This window comes from Siniperca chuatsi, linkage group LG18, assembly GCF_020085105.1.
Source record: "Siniperca chuatsi isolate FFG_IHB_CAS linkage group LG18, ASM2008510v1, whole genome shotgun sequence".
NCBI lineage: Eukaryota > Metazoa > Chordata > Actinopteri > Centrarchiformes > Sinipercidae > Siniperca > Siniperca chuatsi.
This window is the reverse complement of record NC_058059.1, coordinates 23,307,853-23,327,926: the sequence shown is the minus strand read 5'-3', so window position 1 is coordinate 23,327,926 and position 20,074 is coordinate 23,307,853. Positions and strand designations below refer to the sequence as shown.

The 20,074-nt window shown below is 42.2% G+C and overlaps 1 protein-coding gene across 1 annotated transcript; it reads right to left on the bottom strand.

Annotated features, from left to right (window-relative positions):
• Positions 1–11,495: 11,495 nt before the first annotated feature.
• On the bottom strand, positions 11,496–19,562 carry txnl1 (thioredoxin-like 1). The gene is made up of 8 exons (XM_044174605.1): positions 19,279–19,562; positions 18,056–18,152; positions 16,806–16,979; positions 16,327–16,449; positions 14,006–14,075; positions 13,632–13,804; positions 11,880–11,984; positions 11,496–11,781 (listed from the first exon to the last, which is right to left on the bottom strand). Exons 1-8 carry the CDS (start codon positions 19,374–19,376, stop codon positions 11,752–11,754), a joined length of 870 nt encoding a protein of 289 aa, XP_044030540.1. The 5' UTR covers positions 19,377–19,562; the 3' UTR covers positions 11,496–11,751.
• Between the last annotated feature and the right edge of the window lie 512 nt (positions 19,563–20,074).

The following is a 20,074-nucleotide window of genomic DNA, read 5'->3' as shown; positions in this document are numbered from 1 at the left end:
AAGGCTTACATGGACGTCCAACAGGCAGAGAGCAAAACCAGGGAATAACAGTCCATAAACACAGGCAACAAATCCATAAGGAGCAGGCCAACAATGCCAAGTTAAAAAAAAGCAGAAGTCCAATAACCATAAGAGCAGGTGAGATCCAGATGAACAAACACAGTATAATGATACATGAGCACACGCAACAACAGCCGGGCCACTTGACACAAGGTATCTCTGGTCTCACCCTCTCTGACACAGAAATTAAATCCCTACTTTTTGCAGATGACCTCATATTGCTAGCTCCATCTAAGGAGGCATTATAACAGCAACTGGATCATCTGCAAAACTTGTCATGGTTTGGGGTTTTTGTCCTGTTATTTCCTGTTTTATTTTGTAATATTCTCCCTCCCTCTTGTGTCTGGTAGTTTTGCTTCCTGTCTTTGATTGCTTTCATTGTTTTCACCAGTGTCAATTGGTTTCACCCGTGTCTCATTGTCTCCCCTACCTGAGTGTATAAGTCTGTGTGTTTCCTTTGTTCAGTGTCAGAGTGTTGTTGTACCTTGTGTCAAGTGGCCCGGCTATTGGTGCATGTGCTCGTGTATCATTGTACTGTGTTTGTTCACTTGGATCTGGATCAGTCTCCTGACAAAAGTTCAATCACCCAATTAATTAATCTGTGGAGTCCCAACACTTCTCAGTCAACAGCTTAAGCAGCGTAAGGATTCCAGCCTATCTGGTCTCCTTGGACCTTGTTGAGCTGACCCTTAAATTCGCTACTACCACTGTTGTGCAACCTTCATAGGTACATCGGGCATGTAGTCCTGGCAGTGCAATCCCGATTGGGTGAGAGAGCACATCCTAGAGATAGGATTCAATCTTAATCTACCCAACATAGAAAAGCAACACACACATAATGTACAAGTACATTCGGACATTACAGGCCAAACTGGACTCACTCCTGTTTGTTCAGCCACACTACCACACACCAATCAGCAACCATTCCACAGACTAGCCCCAATCCTGTCAAGGAGCAAGGCTAATTAACCGCTAACCACCTTTCCTTCTGCTCTCGCTCTCTTTTTTCTTCACCTTTCAAGTCCCATTTTTTTGATGCTGCCATCGATGACTCAGAGCATCAAAGGACTGTGTTCGGGTTAATGACTTGTCTGCCTGCAACATTGGATTGTGTGTGCAATGTATGATATGTAAATATGCCTAGACAGTTAGTCTGCTCAGACATATCCTCAAATGTCTGCCCAGAAACCACTGCCTCTATGAACTGCTGACCCTTTTTCCAATCTAAGGAACAAAAGGACTGTGTTACCCTCAGGTTACCTTCACCCATATGAACATTTTGGTCTTAGAGTTGCTCTGAAGATTGTGTCTAGCACCCCACTTTTCAGACCAAAAGGGGCAATGTTTAGTCCTCACCACATGAGAAACAAAAGAAGGGCCAGCATGTAAAAATGAAAGCCTGAAAAAAAAGAAACCACACCAAACCCCTCAGGTCAGTTGAATCACACCAGAGTGTGACTTTTAAGTTTGAATCCAAATCCTGGATTCCTACTGGACAAGCCGCCACAGGAGAACAGGAAACTCCTGCGACGCGGCCATAACGTCACCAAGCCTATGAAGTTCATTTAATTATGACAAGACGGTGTAGTCCCTTATTCATCAAGGAGTGTTCCATCGTAGAAAGGGTTTCAGTTGTAGTCATCTGGACGTGGTTTTCAGAATCAAGATGTTTCGGATCCCATCCAGAAGTAATTCTCAATTGTGAAAATGGTCTGAGAACTCAGAAATTTAAGCTACTCTGTGTTGCTGTTTACCCTGCCTTGTTTCACCTGAAACTGACCTTCTTTTGTTTCCATGATGGCCCAGTAATCAGGCCTATTGTTTTCTGGCTACACCTCCCTCATCACTGTTAAGTACCTGATTAGCATATGATTGCCTTGACCATGGTGTTAATACACTGTGGTAAATGGTTGGCAAGTTGAATCTCAGATCGCCATTTCTGTTTAAAGAGGGGTTTTCTTTTTTCACAAAAATGGCCCAGGGCTGTCCCCCTCTCAGTGTTATCTGCTCACCAGCAGACACCCACCTGGACCCTCTCCTCCTGGCTTCGCCGTGTAATCTGCTCGGGGCAGAAACATGCAGCAGAACCGAAGTCTCCTGATCTACCAAAGTGCTGCGAAGGCCTCTTAGATCTCTGCAACAAACACACAAAGCCTTCCAGCTAACTTCACATGCCAACAGGAGCATGAAGCAAAGGCATCCCCACGGAGGCCTTGCAGTGGACACGGAAGGTTGAGGCGCTGGATGGCAGACACCTAGCCCAGGTAACCCATTGCACCGTCCTGGTATCCATGGTTCTGTCCGGCAACCACCGCGAAGATATCCACTTCCAGCTCATCTCGTCACCTCGTACACCCCTAGTTCTGGGCTACCCCTGGCTGCATTGACATAACCCACTCGACTGGAAGATGGGGAGAATCCAGAGCTGGAGTCCCTACTGCCTCTCCACCTGTCTCCAATCTGCCCGGTCTCCCTCTGAGGTCAAGACACCACCACCCAAATGGGCACCCCCGGACCTAACCTCAATTCCGAAGGAATATCACGACCTGCAAGAGGTTTTTAGCAAAGACTTGGTCCTGTCTCTTCTGCCACATCTCCCCTGTGACTGCGCCATTGATCTCCTTCCTAGAGGTTCTCTGCCATCGAGCCGCCTCTACAACTTGTCTCGACCCGAACGGGAGGCCATGGAGACATATATAAGAGACTCATTACAGACAGGCCTCACGGGAAAGATCTTCGCGGGACAGTGCCGGATTTGATGTTCTTTGACCCGGGCCAGTAGGTGAGCGTAAAATCAAAGTGCCCAAAAAACAACGCCCATCGTGCCTGGCAAGAGTTGAGACTTTTAGCTGATTGGATGTACTTGAGATTTTTGTGGTCCGTCCAGACTATGAATGGTCACTCAGCTCCTTCCAGCCAGTTGCGCCACTCCTCTAATGCTATCTTCATCACCAATAGCTCCCTGTTGCCCACATCGTAGTTCCGTTCGGCGGGGATGAGTCATCGGGAGAAAAGGCACAAGGATGGAGTCTCTTCTCGGTGTTGGAATACTGGGAGAGTATGGCCCCAACTCCCACATTTGAAGCTGCGATCACTGGCACAGGGTAATCCTGAGGCAAACAGTAACAAAACAACACTAGCAAATGGTACTTAACTTTCTTAAGTTAGAAGCCTTGATGTAGTAGTCATACAAGTGTACGGAGACGATCTGCCACTGGTGTTGTGGGAGAGCCTGGTATTTGATCTGTGGTAGATTGAGGACAGGTGTGCTGGTGATCAGCAGCAGGCAGGAAACCACGGAGCCAGACCAGACACACACACACATACACACACACACACACATCCAGAGACGAGTTGGGGACATACAAGACACACCAGGAAAGGAGAGGGTGGCTGACTTCCACAGAAACTCTGATATTAAATCGTTCACTAGTACAGCTTTAGTTGACAGAGATCTGATGTTTAATAGTCCACATTTAATTCTCCTATTTTGTGGTGCTATTTCAACATTTTTTTTAGGTTTTTATGTATAACTCCTCTTCTGTTAACTTTTGGTTTTATTAATTTAAGTGGTCGGGGGGCAGACACCGTCACTAAGGAGTTTTAGGTGGGTAACTGCTCTGGAAGCACAGAGAAGCGTGTAAGACTGCAATTCTGCCTCCTGGTCTCAACTCTGAGTTGTCAAGGTTTAGGTCCACTACTAATCTTGGTCAGAATTCTGGATATGAGAGCTGCTCCATCCAAAGTAGGATGACTGCTGTCTCTCCTCATAAGACCAGGTCTTCCCCAAAAAGTCTGCCAATTATCTACAAAGCCCACATCATTTGCTGGACACCACCTCGAGAGCCAACAGCAGAATGAAGACATGCGGCCTCCAATAGGCATAATCGGGAGTCGTTACCGCCGACGTGAATAACAATCTTACTGTATTTACGTTTATCCTTAGCCAGCAGTTTTAAATAGGATTCAACATCGCCCGCTCTGGCCCCAGGAATATATTTGACTATGGTTGCTAGTGTCACTAACTAGCTGCAATAATCAGAGTTGGTTTCTCAGCAGGTGTGTCACTGAGTAGGGAGAACTTGAACAGGTTGGTGGTGAACCGTGGGCTTCTGCTTACGGCTATGCTTCCTTCGGACAGTCACCCAGCCGGCTAACAGGACCTACCTCTGAACGGTCTGCACCGGCTACTGGGGGCTGGCTAAATACAGCAGCTTATGATTGAGTTCCCATGGTGCGGAACTGCATTTCCAATTCACTAAGCCTCACCTCCAATGCTACAAATAAGCTACATTTATTACATTTACCATTATCACAGCAGGAAAGTGAGAGGGAGAGAGATAAGCCATTGCTAGCTGCTAAGCTAAAGAACGGTAGCTAGCAAAAATGAATAGATTGTAAACTGTGGGATTAGCAAGAAAATCATTAAAAGGAGAGAGCTATGAGTGCTTGAGCAGAACTAGTGTACGTTTAAATGTATAGCAGATAGTTAGTCACTATAATAAGGAATCGAACAAAATTAATTGTGATGAGCTACAGAAAATATACGCTACTAGTAACACACAAACACCGGTGACAGGAGATGAGACAATACGCTTACGGCAGCACGTCAGCACGTGCACGTCCACTCTCCAGTTATCAGGTGGCCGTGTGGTCGTGTCCACAAGGAATTCTTAATTTTCACTTGCTGATCTGCAGTAAAAAGCAGTGAATAAATGGGACTGGCTGTACTTAAGAGCAGGAAGAAGAAGGAGGGGCTGTTATGCTTGGATTCCTTCCAGGAAGAGAACCGGTTTCAGCAAAGCAGCGTGTGTTGTTAGGCCTTGTTATTTATTAAATGAAATTAGTGTGAGAGAGAAAACTGGAGTTTAACCTAAAAACACTTAAAGTTAAAACTAACCCTGCAAAATGAATTGTTCCATTATAAGTTGTTGTGTCTTGTTGAGATTAAAATCTCAATTTCAGCATTATGTTATCAGAATATAATACACTATAATACAGTTCAGATAAATACAGGTCAGATAAATTAAGTACAAAGTGGATATAAGTGGATATAAGTATAAAATTAAAATAAGTGTAAAGTACAAAGTGGACAGGTGTGCTTGTGATCAGCAGCAGGCGGGAAACCACGGAGCCAGACCAGACACACACACATACACACACACACACACACACATCCAGAGACGAGTTGAGGACATACAAGACACACCAGGAAAGGAGAGTGCAAAAGAGAACACAGAGATGGGAAGTATAGGGTGGCTGACTTCCACAGAAACTCTGATATTAAATCGTTCACTAGTACAGCTTTAGTTGACAGAGATCTGATGTTTAATAGTCCTGTCGCTGACGCTGTCCGACACACAGTGCTGCAGACGCACATGCTGTGGCCTGCCAGTCAGGTAGTCAACAATCCAGGACACGAGGGGGGCATCCACCTGCATCGCTGCCAGGTTCTCACCCAGCATGGCTGGCCGGATGGTGTTGAAAGCACTGGAGAAGTCGAAAAACATGACCCTCACCGTACTTGCTGGCTTGTCCAGGTGGGTGTGGATGCGGTTCAGCAGGAAGATGATGGCATCCTCAACTCCCAGCCGGGGCTGGTAGGTGAACTGAAGGGGGTCCAGGAGGGGTCTGACCATGGGCCGCAGCTGTTCCAGCACCAGTCTCTCCAGGGTCTTCATTATGTGGGAGGTCAGTGCCACCGGTCTGTAGTCCTTGGAGCCACTGGGACGCGGCGTCTTCGACACAGGAACGAGGCAAGATGTCTTCCACAGAATAGGGACCCTTTGAAGGCTCAGGTTGAAGACATGTTGAAGGACTCCACAAAGCTGGGGGGCACAGACTTTTAGCACCCTGGGGCTAACTCCATTGGGGCCTGCAGCCTTGTTTGAGTGGAGTTTCATCAGCTGTCCTCTCACCTGGTCACGCACACAGCATAGGTTACAGGCGGGGGAGGGGGGTAGTAGCTGTATGCATCCTTAACGTTAGCGTACAGCAGGTCCAGTGTCCTCTCCTCTCTAGGACAATTCACATACTGGGTGAAATTAGTCAGTGTTGCTGAAACACTGACATGGTTGAAGTCACCCGAGATTAATATGAGTGCACTCGGGTGTTGAGTCTGGAGTTGTGCTAAGGCGGTGTGAATGCCGTAATATTTACGTAATATTCGTATATATAATACGTATATTCACGTAATATTGCAAAAATCAGGCACATCCTGTCTCAAAATCATGCAGAAAAATTAGTGCATGCATTTGTTACTTCTAGGCTGGACTACTGCAATTCCTTATTATCCGACTGCCCGAATAAGTCCCTTAAGACTCTCCAGTTGATCCAGAATGCTGTGGCACATGTACTGACAAAAACTAGGAAAAGAGATATCTCTCCAATATTAGCTTCTCTGCACTGGCTCCCTGTAAAATCCAGAATAGAATTTAAAATCCTTCTCCTCACCTACAAAGCTCGTGATGGTCAGGCACCATCATATCTTAAAGATCTCATAATTACCCGACTAGAACACTGCGCTCCCAGGATGCAGGGTTACTTGTAGTTCCTAGAGTCTCCAAAAGTAGAATGGGAGCCAGAGCCTTCAGTTATCAAGCTCCTCACCTGTGGAATCAGATCCCAGTTTGGGTTCAGGAGGCAGACACCATCTCCACATTTAAAGAGTAGGCTTAAGACTTTCTTCTTTGATAAAGCTTATAGTTAGGGCTGGCTCAGGTGAGTCCTGAACCATCCCTTAGTTATGCTGCTATAGGCCTAGACTGCCGGGAGACTTCCCATGATGCACCTCTTTCCTCTCTCCTTCTCTCCCTCTCTGTCTGTATGCATTTTTATCCCATTACTGCATGTTACTAACTCAACATCTTCTCTCTCCCGTAGTTCTGTGCTTTCTCGTTTCTCTCCTCTCTCCTTCTGTCGCTTTCAGCAGGTATTTCTGCCTCCGGAGCTGTGGGGTCTGGGTCTGGCCGCCTGCTGCCCCCGTGTTCCTGCTCGACAACTGCTACTACAGTTGTTGTTACTGATGCTGACATTAAAGGAAGTTTTTTCTTGCCACTGTTGCCAAATGCGTGCTCATGGTGGGATTTGTAGGGTGTCTGTAATTAATATTATAAAGGGTACGGTCTAGACCTGCTCTATAGGAAAAGTGCAATGAGATAACTTCTGTTATGAATTGGCGCCATATAAATAAAATTTTATTGAATTGAATTGAATTAAATGTTTACATTATGTAATTTTGCACTTTTTACTCAGATTCTCTACCTCTAAAACATTTGAGAGTTGTAAAACCAGTACATAATATTTTTTTTTTTACTTTATTTGATCTTAGTTGTACTTAAATATGCCAGTTCCAGTTTCTGTCTCAGTAACATACCTCTACAAACATTTGAGATTGAGTTTGCTTCCCTGCCAAAATAATTTGTGATTGTAGTCACAGCTTTTATTTAATTATTTTAAAGGCAGGCTAACTTGAGTTGCTTTGTTAAGGAAGATAAATATTTTTTTGCATAGTTAAATGTTTACATTATGTTGTTCTATTTTTTTGTTAATAAACTATTATAAAGTTTAAATAATAAACCCTCTGGTTTATTCAGGCTTCAGTCTTCAAACTGGCAGCTTTTCAAATTATATATAGTGATAAATATATATAAAAATTGTGATTATATTTTTTGCCATATCGCCCAGGCCTAGTCTCCTCTTTCTGCCGAAGAACCTTTTTCTCTTTCTCTTTAATTCTCTGTTGGACTTGTAGCTGACTTTCTGCAAACTCTGTCTGCCACTTAGTCATTTCTTCTTCAGCTGAGACTTTGTCATGGCCTTTATGTTCATACATGCTCTGTAAAAAAAATAATTGACAAAACATAATTTTTCTTAAGGCAAATTATCTAAATAAATTCTTGAATTTTGTGTTGGCTTCCGGATCACTGATGTTATCTTATCCTATCCTCTGACCTACTGCCACCTCCTGACAGTGCGCAAGCCCAAATGGCTTGACGTTTACGACAGTGCTCTTAAATGCACATTTAGTTCAGCAGCTTCTCATTGGCATCAAACCCAGTGTCTGCTCTGTCTATCATCAAATGTAAATGGACTGTACTTGTATAAGGGCCTTTCCGACTACTTCAAAGAAGTAACTAACCATTGACACGCACTCACACACAGCCCTCAGGAGCAATTTGGGGTTCAGTGTCTTGCCCAAGGACCCGCTCTACCACTAAGCCACAGCCGCCCACCAGATATAGTTCTGAAAGTGATCAAAGAGATGCTGAATCATCTGTGTGGGGATGCTGTCTTAAATTGCATAATTGGAGATCCAGTTTTAACCAAGATGACAAAATGTTTATGTTTTAATTCAATTCAATTTTATTTATATAGCGCCAATTCATAGGTTATCTCATTGCACGTTTCCCATAGAGCAGGTCTAGACCATACTCTTTATAATATTATTTAGAGACCCAACAAATCCCACCATGAGCAAGCATTTGGCGACAGTGGCAAGAAAAAACTTCCTTTAAGAGGCAGAAACCTTGGACAGAACCAGACTCAATGGTGGGCAGCCATCCGCTCATTTTAGTGAGCCCAACAATCATATTAAGGAGAACATGCAGTAGCTGTGGCCACAAGGAGTAGTCACTGGATCCTTCAGTAGAAACAAACAGATCGAACAGCAGTTTATCCATGTCTAGCTGAATACCATTTCACCTATCAGAGACAGTGAATGTCAAATAGTTTGATGCACTCCAATTTTCAGTTGTTGAAAATCTGAAACTCAATTTTGTGTAAACAACTTTTACTACTACAGCCACTGAATCTGTCAAAATACTACTGCTACTGCTTGAATTGCTGCTGGATGTTCTGCTTTTGATGTTGTCGATGATTACATACTTCTTGATAGATAGGGGTATCGGATATGGTCCTCAGTTGGTTCATATCTAGACAGCAAGGGCTATGTTCATTTAATTTATTTATTTCAACGCACATAAATGTGCCAGTGTAAACCAGTTGGCTAATTTTCAACTGCAGTCCTTTGCAGAGGTGTTTTGAAACCAATAGGTGATGGTTAAAATGTACAGACAGAAGACAACAAGACACCATAAAAATAGCAACAGCAACAAAATAAGCACTCAAGACAGTGCACAAGCCATGCAGAGCAAGAGGAAATAGCAAAACATTTGTACAATATGTACTATTCAGTACATGTAGCCATGCAAGCAACAGGAAAAAACAAAACACAGCCAAGCAATACTGATTATAACCATTTTTTTGACACATGCAGACAGGCAGAGCAACAATAAGCAATAAGACATAAATAAAATACATCAATCATTACGTTGATCTCGATCAAATGTTAAAATATGCAATTACAAGGTAGTAAAATGGTAATATCATACACCTAACACATAAGCCATACACCACAGTTGTAACTGGCAATAGAAGTCATTAATCTGAACACTTTATAACATACTGATTTGCGACTATAATGATTGTGTTGATGGTGGAAAAGAGACATCCAAGACCGGGGACTTTTTGGGGGGGACTATACAGCAGGAACTAAAGTTCGACTCTGGTACCTTTAAACCAGGGGTGAAAGTAGATTGAAGTTCTTGCCGGTACTACTACCCAAACCATTGCTTCATATTGTTCTCCTTCTGCCTCCAGCTTCATGCATCCCTGAATACAAGCATTCATTTTTTTAAAGGAGCAGTGTGTAGGATTTAGTGGCATCTAGTGGTGAAATTGCAGTTTGCAACCATTTGAATACTGCTTGCCTCACCTTCCCCTTCCAAGCGTGTAAGAGAAACTACTTTGGCTGCGAAACTCGCAAAAAATGTGAAAGGCCCTATCTAGAGCCAGTGTTTGGTTTGTCCATTCTGGGCTACTGTAGAAACATGGCGGTGCAACATGGTGGCCTCCGTGGAAGGGGACCCACTCCCTATGTAGATAAAAATGGCCTAGTCTAAGGTAATGAAAACACAATGATTTGTGATGTTGGTCTACATAAACAAATAAAATTGAAAAACATTTCATTGAATCATCACTGTTTAAATTGAGATGTTGACTTGTTAGCAAATAGTTGTTTATTTACACATTGAGGAGTTACGGAGCAACATTATCATTCCTTTGGAGTCGTGTTTCTGCCCACCTAATGAATGTAAGTCCAACATTCACTCACAACTGTTTTAGCTCTGTTTTTGGTCCCCACCAACTCTGGTAAATATCTGACTAAACGCTCCACCATGTTCACCAGCTAGTCTCTAACTGGGCCTGTCTGCTGTTTGGTGCTGAGCAGGAAGTGTACAGTGAGTTTCTAGAGCTTTTTTACTGAAAACAGCAAAAATTACACAATGAGAGCAGCGACAGTAAACTAAAACAGTAAAGTTGTGGGCCGGACAGCTAAACAACGAGCTGAAACTCACTAAAAAGCTCCGTAAAGCTGAGGGGAGCTGCAGATTCAGGTGATAATTCTCTGTAGGTTCATCATGACGAGTGACCCCTTTCACACTGTAAATGGACTGTACTTACATAGCGCTTTTCTAGTCTTTTTTGATTACTCAAAGCGCTTCAACTACAACTACAAATCACATTCACCCCATTCATACACTGATGGTATCACTTGAGTATGAAGTAACTCATTCACACACACACCGAAGGCACACTGAAGGGTTCAGTGTCTAGCCCAAGGACGCTTCAGGCATGTGCACTGGGGGAAGCTGGGATTGAACTGCTGACCTTCCGATTGGTGGATGACCCACAGGTACCCCACACTGTTATCTTAAAAATATCAGTTATAGTTGTTATAAAGTGGTTACCAGTTTATAAGGAACTTAATGACTTTCTGATCTGCTTTAAAGAATATAAATACAGTAGATCTTTAGGTGCTACCCACATATCAGCTTTCTGATGTTCTTAAATGTGGCCACACTTTCAAATCTGAAAAACTTTTCACATGCATTTCCTTCATTAAATTGGGGATTTTACTGTAGTGTAACTAAACAAACTGTCAGATGATAACTGAACTCTGTTGTATTTGGGTGTTTGCCCCATTGAACACCACTGCAGTGGAGATACAGCCTTTTTAATTCTTTGAATTATTTCGTTGGTTTAATTTTGTATTTTGGTGCACTGTGGGTGTACATGTACATACTGTATGTTTTCCCTGCTTCATACCTCTGTACAGCCTGAGTACACTGAGCTTCTTGTGGTCAAATTGACAGTACCCAAAGGAGGTATAAGCACTGTCCAGGATGCCATGGAAAAATGCAAATAACGCACACAATGTGCTCATACACAAATAAACTTGTTATACTTCTTACTGAGACTGCTGCTACTGTCTATATTGCAATACTATAACTGTTAACATTCACTGCTGCTAGTACCACTACTCCTCCTCCTCCACCTAGAGTACTTCACACAGAAAGCAGACACGACGCACATGCCTTTGAAAAAGGATTGTGTTTTATTTACAGTGATTTTCATCAGAATTACAATACAAATGATTTATAGACTGAGTCTCCACAGATGGAGAATTCATTCAGAGCTTGAGGAGGTCAGCTGGAGGCTGTGTATTTGTGTGTGTGTGTGTGTGTGTGTGACAGTAGAATATGTGGCAGCTTTGGCTGAGGGAAAGTCCTTTGATGTATCTGCAGGCTCCTCTTCCTCTTCTTCTCATCCTCCCCTTGGTTCTCCTGCTCAGTGACTCTCTCCTTTCTTTCCCACAACCTACATGGCAACAAAATGAAATTATCATCCACGAGTAAAACACACTCACACACAAACCTGAACATAAATGAACCCAGGTTGCTGTGACTGGTCCATACCCTCTTGAAGTCGTTCATGTTGGTGGCCTGTACTGGAGTGCCTATGAATGTCAGGTAGTTGATTTTTGTCGTCTCCTCGTCTCCTTGGTTCGACTTGACAAACAACTTATAAGAAAAACAAAGACAAATACCATCAATAAACATACTAAACCAGTTTAACCACTAGATGGTTCTGCTGGCAGACACCATCTCCACACCTTAGTTATGCTGCTAGGGAGACTTCCCATGATGCACCTCTCTCCTCCTCTCCATCTGTACGCATTCTTATCCCATTAATGCATGTTACTAACTCAACATCTTCTCTGTCCCGTAGTTTTGTGCTTTCTCATCTCTCTCCTCTCTGTCTCTCTCTTTCTGTCACTTTCTGCAGGTATTTCGGCTTCCGGAGCTGCAGAGTCTGGATCTATGATTGCGGGCCTCCTACTGCCCCCATGTTCCTGCACGACAACAGCTTCTACAAATATTATCATTCCCCCCGCCCCAACCCTGCTTGTGGTTTCTGCCTCTTAAAAGGAAGTTTTTCCTTGCCACTGTCGCCAAGTGCTTGCTCACGGTGGGATTTGTTGGGTCTCTGTAAATAATATAAAGAGTACGGTCTAGACCAGCTTTATAGGAAAAGTGCAATGAGATAACATCTGTTATGGGCTGTGGACACATTTGCATTGAAAACCTGGAATTTGTCGTCTCATCCACTGTTCAGTTCACCTTTCAATCACACCTCCTGTTTATATATCCTTACAGGTGGGGAAACGAAATTATTTCTGTAATGTCACCCAGTGTTGAGAAACACACTAACAATATGAACATCTCTTAAATATAGCTGTGGCATTAATATTTTTAAATTAATAATTAAATAAATAAACTCACAATTTGCGTGAATGCAGCTTGTGTTTCCATGACCTCACACCGAGTGGTGGTACATTATCTAAGGAGCTGTACAAGCAGTCAAAATTGTATTTATTATTGCAGAAATTGTAGGTTGTAACTGACCCAAATCATCACTTTTGCAAACTGCATTTTCCCTGTCACTGTGTCACTTTTGCATTCCGCACAAGGTCATTAGAAGAAAAATCTGTCAAAACAATCTTTTGATAAACTCATTCTCATCAATACATATCTCTCCTACAGATTTGTGCAAATATCTCCTGGAAGCTCCTAACTGGGTAGGACGCTTCTGGAGCTCTGTTAAATATCAGTCGAGATAGGAGTCATTTCCTGAGTTAAGAAAGTTGATAACACTTTTACTCCTAGTCCTAAAAGTAGGACCAAAAATGTCTGACTGAGAATTTTAGCCAGTTAATTTCCTACTCTGAACTGCTTGATAAATATGGGCCCTGGTGTCCTGCCCACTGGTTGATCATTCACACAAATCAGAAACTATTCCAGTGATGGGTCTGAAAAAGAATGGCTTAAAAAATGGTTAACATTAAGTCAAATGCCAATATGCTGTATTTTAAGGTTATAAATTGTAAACACAAACTCATAGAAAGAAAGGCTTCAGACCTGCTGCATAACAAAAACATTTTTTATATTTTTTAAAGAGGCAATAAAGAACAGGTTAACTTAACATGAAACACATTTTGAAATGACCACTACTGGGTGTCTCTTGTTGCTGCTGATGTGAGCGTACGATTAGATTACTTATTGAAATGCATTAGCCTGTGCATTTCAATACATTTCAAATTCAAATATTTTGCCTCAAGCCTAACCATGGCTATGTTTCAGCAGTAATGTTGGCAATCTGGTCCTTACCGTTACACTCTGTACGTTCTGAAACTTGACATAGCGCAGAGGAATCAAACCATCGTCTTTGTAGTCTTCCTCTGACAGCTCCAGAGCTTGAGTGGCTTCACTTCGCTCAGCATCGTCAAAACCCATCGACTGAGGGAGATTGATGAACACCTTCACCACCTTAGGGGCTTGGGCTGACACAGAAGGAAGAAGAAATGAAGCAGGGGAGGAAGGAGGAGGCAACGAGTGGGAAAGAAAGGTAGACGGAGGGAAGGAAGGGAGGACGGAGCAAAGGATAGGATGTTTGTTATCAGGGAACTGAAAATTATTACACCTCCAGATGAGAGATTCAGATTAATGACTGAAGTGTAGAGCAGCATAAAAAAAACCCTCACCAAAGTCTGAGGATTGTAGCTTCATAGAGAAGAGCTTCACAGGCTGGTTGAAGGCAATAGTTATCAGCAACTAGACAAGATTAAAAGGACAGCATCATATTAGACAAATTACCATCAAATTCATCTTATCAGACAAGTAAACTGAGAAAGCACAATCAACTACCATGGGGCTGAAATGTGAAGTTTGTGATAGAGGTAACGTTCATCCTCTGACGTAGGGCTGGATATCAAACCTATCAAGTACTGGAAGTTGGCATCGACTTGTGTTTTTGACAAGTTTATATTCCCGAGAGCAAGGTATCAAAAAATATTGTTTTGGTATTGGTACCGAGACTCAAGCATTGTTGGAAATTGCCTGCTCGCTAATCCCCTCCCCCAAACAGTGACTGGCCAATCATAGCTTAACCACTGTTAATAGGCATGGCAGACTTGTCAAACTTTGGATTTCTTTACATGTTGAGTGATACTCTGCATCTTTTCTAACCTTTTGAAAACCAAAAACACAAGAGCAAAACTGCAAGGAATGTATTAAACATTGTGCCTAAGCATGCAATCTATACAATCTCTAGCATATCTGGCTAACTAGCGACCGACAGTAATAACAGATTGTTACTTCCGACGCCAAGGACCACATCATTAACAAACTACCTTAGTTTGTGTGGTTACAGGGTAAATTAAAAGAAAGCCCTCTTCACAACTAGCACTTCCACTGTGTAGTATTTTCCCAATGTAGGGAAGCCGGTCCTGCTATCAGATTTTAGACTAACGTTAGCAGCTCTCTTCATTGGATTTGAGGAACTTTACCCGAGATAGTGTCACATGTCCCAAACACATTTTGATTACAAACTCCACATTTAAGAGTAGGCTGAAGACTTTCCTCTTTGATAAAACTTATAGTTAGGGCTGGCTCAGGTGAGCCCTGAACCATCCCTTAGTTATGCTGCTATAGGCCTAGGCAGCCGGGAGACTTCCCATGATGCACGTCTCACCTCCTCTCCATCTGTACGCATTCTTATCCCATTAATGCATGTTACTAACGCGACATCTTCTCTCTCCCGTAGTTTTGTGCTTTCTCGTCTCTCTCCTCTCTCCTTCTGTCACTTTCTGCAGGTATTTCTGCCTCCGGAGCTGCAGAGTCTGGATCTCTGATTGCAGGACACCTACTGCCACCGTGTTCCTGCTCGACAACCACTACTACAATTATTATTATTATTATTATCATCATCATCCCTAGAATTATTATTACTATTATTATTAATATTACAACTACCAATATATTATTATTATGCACTCTCTCTCTCTCTGTTTCTCTCTCTATCCAACTGGCAGCGGCAGATGGCCGCCCTTCTGCCTCTTAAAAGATCTGTTTGTATTTACTGAAGGATCCAGTGACTACTCCTTGTAGCCACAGCTACTGCATGTTCTCCTTAATATGATTGTTGGGCTCACTAAAATGAGACCCTGTGTTGCAGCGGACTGTGGTCTCACTGAAATGAAGCTGGGAGGAATCTCTAGCCCTTTTTACACAGAGATCGCGCAATACTGCTGTGTAGAAGAGTCTTCACGCCGGCTTTGCTTTTTTTTTAATTTTTTTTTTATAAATGCTGCCCCAGGGTGTGATTTTAGGTAGCACGCCGGCATTCCGGAAAGTACCCCCCTCAACGGTGAGAAGCTGCAGCCTTTATTCACTGACAAACTGTAACCTACACTGTACATTTACTGGCAGATTGACAGTTTCACTGCTCACCTTTTCCTCTGCACCGTTCGCATTCACCGTCACTCTCTGCCGCTCTCTCTTGCTAAACCACACACTCACTACACACGTGTCCCGTCCTGCCGGCTCACCCTTTATACACAGACGTCGATTCGGCTCTGTTACTACCTCTGCTGCTGGCTCAATGGCGGAACTACAATGCCCCCCCCTCCTCATTCCGTGTTTGTATGTTTTATACAGAATACAGTGTAAAAATCCCGCCTTGAACAGGCTGTGTAAAAGGGGCTTCTGACTGACAACACATGTTGTTTGGGAAATAAAAGCCCATATGCAATTACATACAGTATCTGAAAGGCACTTGGCTGGTTGTAGACTGATTTTGTTTATTCTGAGTTATGGCTTGGATGGTTTTGTAATGAAAATAGGATGATTAAAATTTTTTTTCAAACATTCTTCCAATCTGCCCATTTTTCACACAAATATTGGGCCTGGGAAAAATTACAAACATATGCAAATAATGCATGAACTGACTGAATTCCCCTTCATTCTGTCATTGCAAGATCACACATTCGGGCGGGGACGGGTCATTAGAGTTAACAGCTCGTACCTGTTCATCACAGTCAGACTCCAGGTAGGAGGAGTCTTTGATTAAGCAGTTATCGAAGCCACAGTCGTCGCTCTCGTTGAGGCACTCACAGCCAGCTTTGTTGACAAAAGGCATGAGGTCCATCTGAAAACAAAAAGAAGAGAAAATTAACTTCTGGGTCTATTTAAACCTTAATTTAACATTCAATACGTGTCCTTTTGAAGCAACATATACTTATTACTTTCTTCTTTATCTAAATTCATGACACGCTGTGTGTTTTCTTGTCTTTTTGTCTGTCACATAACATTTCTTACACTCTACAGGGATGAGGATGTTCAGACCTGGATTGCTACCAAAAAAGGCATCTTCAAGAGTAATACATAAAAAATGCAAGAGAATGGGGACTATTTCAGAAATGTTGATGGACAACTTTATATTAAATCCTGCACACATACAAACAAAATCCTTCAACAGAGGTGTGAGGAACATTGTCCACTCACGTATCCCTTTGGAATGTCGGAGTCCTCGCTGTTTCCTGGGTCATTCTCTGTGTGCTGTTTGATCTTCTCCTCCAGACCTGCAGCATCCGCGCCCTGATACTGATCCACCCGAACCCGGTTCCTGAAGAACAAGAACGTTGGTGTGGCTGAGATGTTGTTGGCTGCTGCTGTTGCCTGAGAAAAAGAGAGATGGTTTTGTAAAATTAGCCTTGCATCATCGAGACCTTGTCTAAAACTGTTGATTCAAAGCTGTGCTGGATCTCCTTGCGGCAGAGAGTGACGGTGAATGCGAGCGGTGCAGAGGAAAAGGTGAGAGGTGAAGCTGTCAATCTGGCAGTAAATGTACAGTGTAGGTTACAGTATGTCAGTGAATAAAGGCTGCAGCTTCTTAAGACTGAAGTAAAGCTCCTGTGTGTTGTTTCCTAACTGCTGGAATAGCGTCGCTATGACGATCAGCTCCACCTACGTTGAGGGGGTACGTTCCGCTATCTAAATCATACACTGGGGCAGCATTATGCCGGTGTTGTTTGGTTCAGTGTAAAAAAGCAAAGCAGGCATAACGATGGCTCTTCTTTATGTCAGTATTGCGGGATCTCTGTGTGAAAAGGGCTACTGAGTCAGGGCAATGGCGAGCTGCAAGTCGTCGAAAGTGTAGTTACACTTTTCAAAACTTGAGGCAGACAACACTCATTGCATAAGCTGGCGAGGGCAACACATCTAACCTGAGGAAACACCTGGTCAAACACAAAATATATCTAAAAGCTGAAGAGGGTACCATGTTTGATAGTCTGAAAGCCAAGTCCAGCTAGCGCCGAAGAAGTTAACTTACCCTCCATGGATGACTAAACTTTAAGTGAGGCAGTGAGATAAAATGTTCTAAATAAACAAAAATGTTGAAATTGAAAAGTTTGGACTTTTATTACAACTGTAATTACATTGTTGTTATTACTGAGAGAGTAACATGCCGAAAAAACGTACTGCTGGGTAACGGTACCAAATTCCAGGTACCGGTACCATACTGGTATCAGTTCAAATGTGAATGGTACCCAACCCTAGATAAATCTTATTCCCCTGTGCCACAGAGCTCCATTATTCACAATATAATAAATATAATATTAATATCAACGCTACACCTAAGTTTTCAGAGGAAAGTGACTCAACAGCCATTGTTCCTCTTGAATCTTTTCTCCAGCTGTGTCGGGACTCTGTTGGATGAAAACCATGTGGTGAATGTGGCAGATCAGACTTACCTGACAGACATGAACGTCTACTTCAAGGAAGACAACCTGTGGGTACTTGTTACTCAACATGTTGAAAGCTGGAGCTATTCTGACACAGGGCCGACACCTGAGGAGGCAGAGGAGTGTGTGTTAGTGATCTGCTCTGGTCTCTCAAGCAGTGCTGAAACGATTAGTTATTCAATAAGTCAATTAATGTTAAAGAAACTTAATAATCAATTAATTGTTTCAGTTATTTTTTAAGTAAGAAGAAAAACTTTAGCTAGCTAGCATCTCAAATGTGAGGATATTCTACTCGCCTCTCTTGTAAATCATATAAATCATAGTAATGAATAATTTGGGGTTTCTGCCCTGTTGGGATAATTTACTATATATCAGGTAAAAGATAAGAAACAAAACTAAGAATCTGACCATGTACACTACTGCTAAAAAGTTTGGAGCCACCTGTTATATATATACATATATATATATAACAGGTGGCTATATATATATATATATATATATATATATATATATATATTGATTGTTTTTCTTCTTTCCTTCAATACTTGCTATTTTAATATAAACAGTGTAATTATACAACAAATGTATTATTTACATTTGAAAGCATTTTAGAATAATTTAATTATTATTTATTACACAAAAAGTACTGGTTAAAAATGTGATAACATCTGATTGTCATATTTTTACATCAACACAGAACGTGAAGAAACATTTTTGATAGGGATCCCTTAATTCATTAATTTTTTAATAACTGGATATGTACTGAGCAGGTCTTGTGTAAAGACAACGTTACATGGACTGGCAAACTTACAGGAGAGAGTAAAATATAACAGATATTTCAATTTACATTTATATTGGTAGTAATGTTGCTGCTTTTAGCTGGTGACGATCGCAGACTAGATGTGATAGCCCACTCTCTACTTAATTAACCAACAAATCATTAAATCTTACGACACCTCAGCAGCCGAGTTACTGTAATACTGCTATGTCATTGTAAGCAACACAGCTAGTTAGCTAACGCATGCTAATGATAGCATGCTAACCTAGCTTTCCTAGCAATGTAAGCTACTCCTGTCAGATAACGTAAAATTAGCTATCCAGCCCGTGTCAACTACCCAAAACACTTAAACCACGAGCTCTCAATGTTTTCCAGTCTCATGTTGAAAGCAGAGACTAACGTGCATAGGATTTGGGTCACTTATGCTTTCCCGAAGCCGGTTTAGTAAGCTTACCCAGCCATTGTGAACTTCACCACGGCAAGCCTGGAACCTGCGGCCGCTAGCTCCGGCTGGAAGTCCGGGTCGCTCCCGATCACTTTAACACCAACCATGGTACAGTTTGCAGCTGTGGTGTAAGCTGGTTACCCTGGTGATGTTCAGGACGGCAAACTGGGCAACTTAATAAATATAAAGTGTTGTGTTTATAGCTTTCTGTCACTATATTAGCTAGCTAACTAGCTGTCCTGTTTCTGGGCCACACTACAGGTACAGTAAGTAGGTTCAGGATGTGGACTCCTGATTGGCCAATAGACAACAGGACAGGCGGGGTTTTCCCTCTTCTTCTGTGATTTTTGGCAATTTAGACGCTTCTAGCCGTTTTACTGCCCTCCACAGGATTAATAGATAAAAACTTAACTCAGCAGTTAAAAAAAATAAATAAATTGGAAACCCCCTAGATTAGAATGTATAATCTCTTTAAGAATGTACTCCTTTCAATGTTATATTTAGTACAGTTTAGAAAAAAACATGTTGGATTGTTTTAGGACTACCACAGTAGCACAACCCAGCTGGATGTTTTCCAATAATCTATAAACATTTATACAGCCTATGGTGTCCCAGCCTCAGTTCAGTTCATTTAATTTAACTACATCCCTTTGAGTCTGAGTAACACATGAGACTGGAGTTTCCTCTTTTTAAAAAAATAAAAATAAATTTCAAATTAAAATTAGCCTAGTAATGCTGTTATGCCTGAACTTAAAATTAAAGGGGTACTCCAGTGATTTAGTATTGCACTATCATAAAGTTGGGC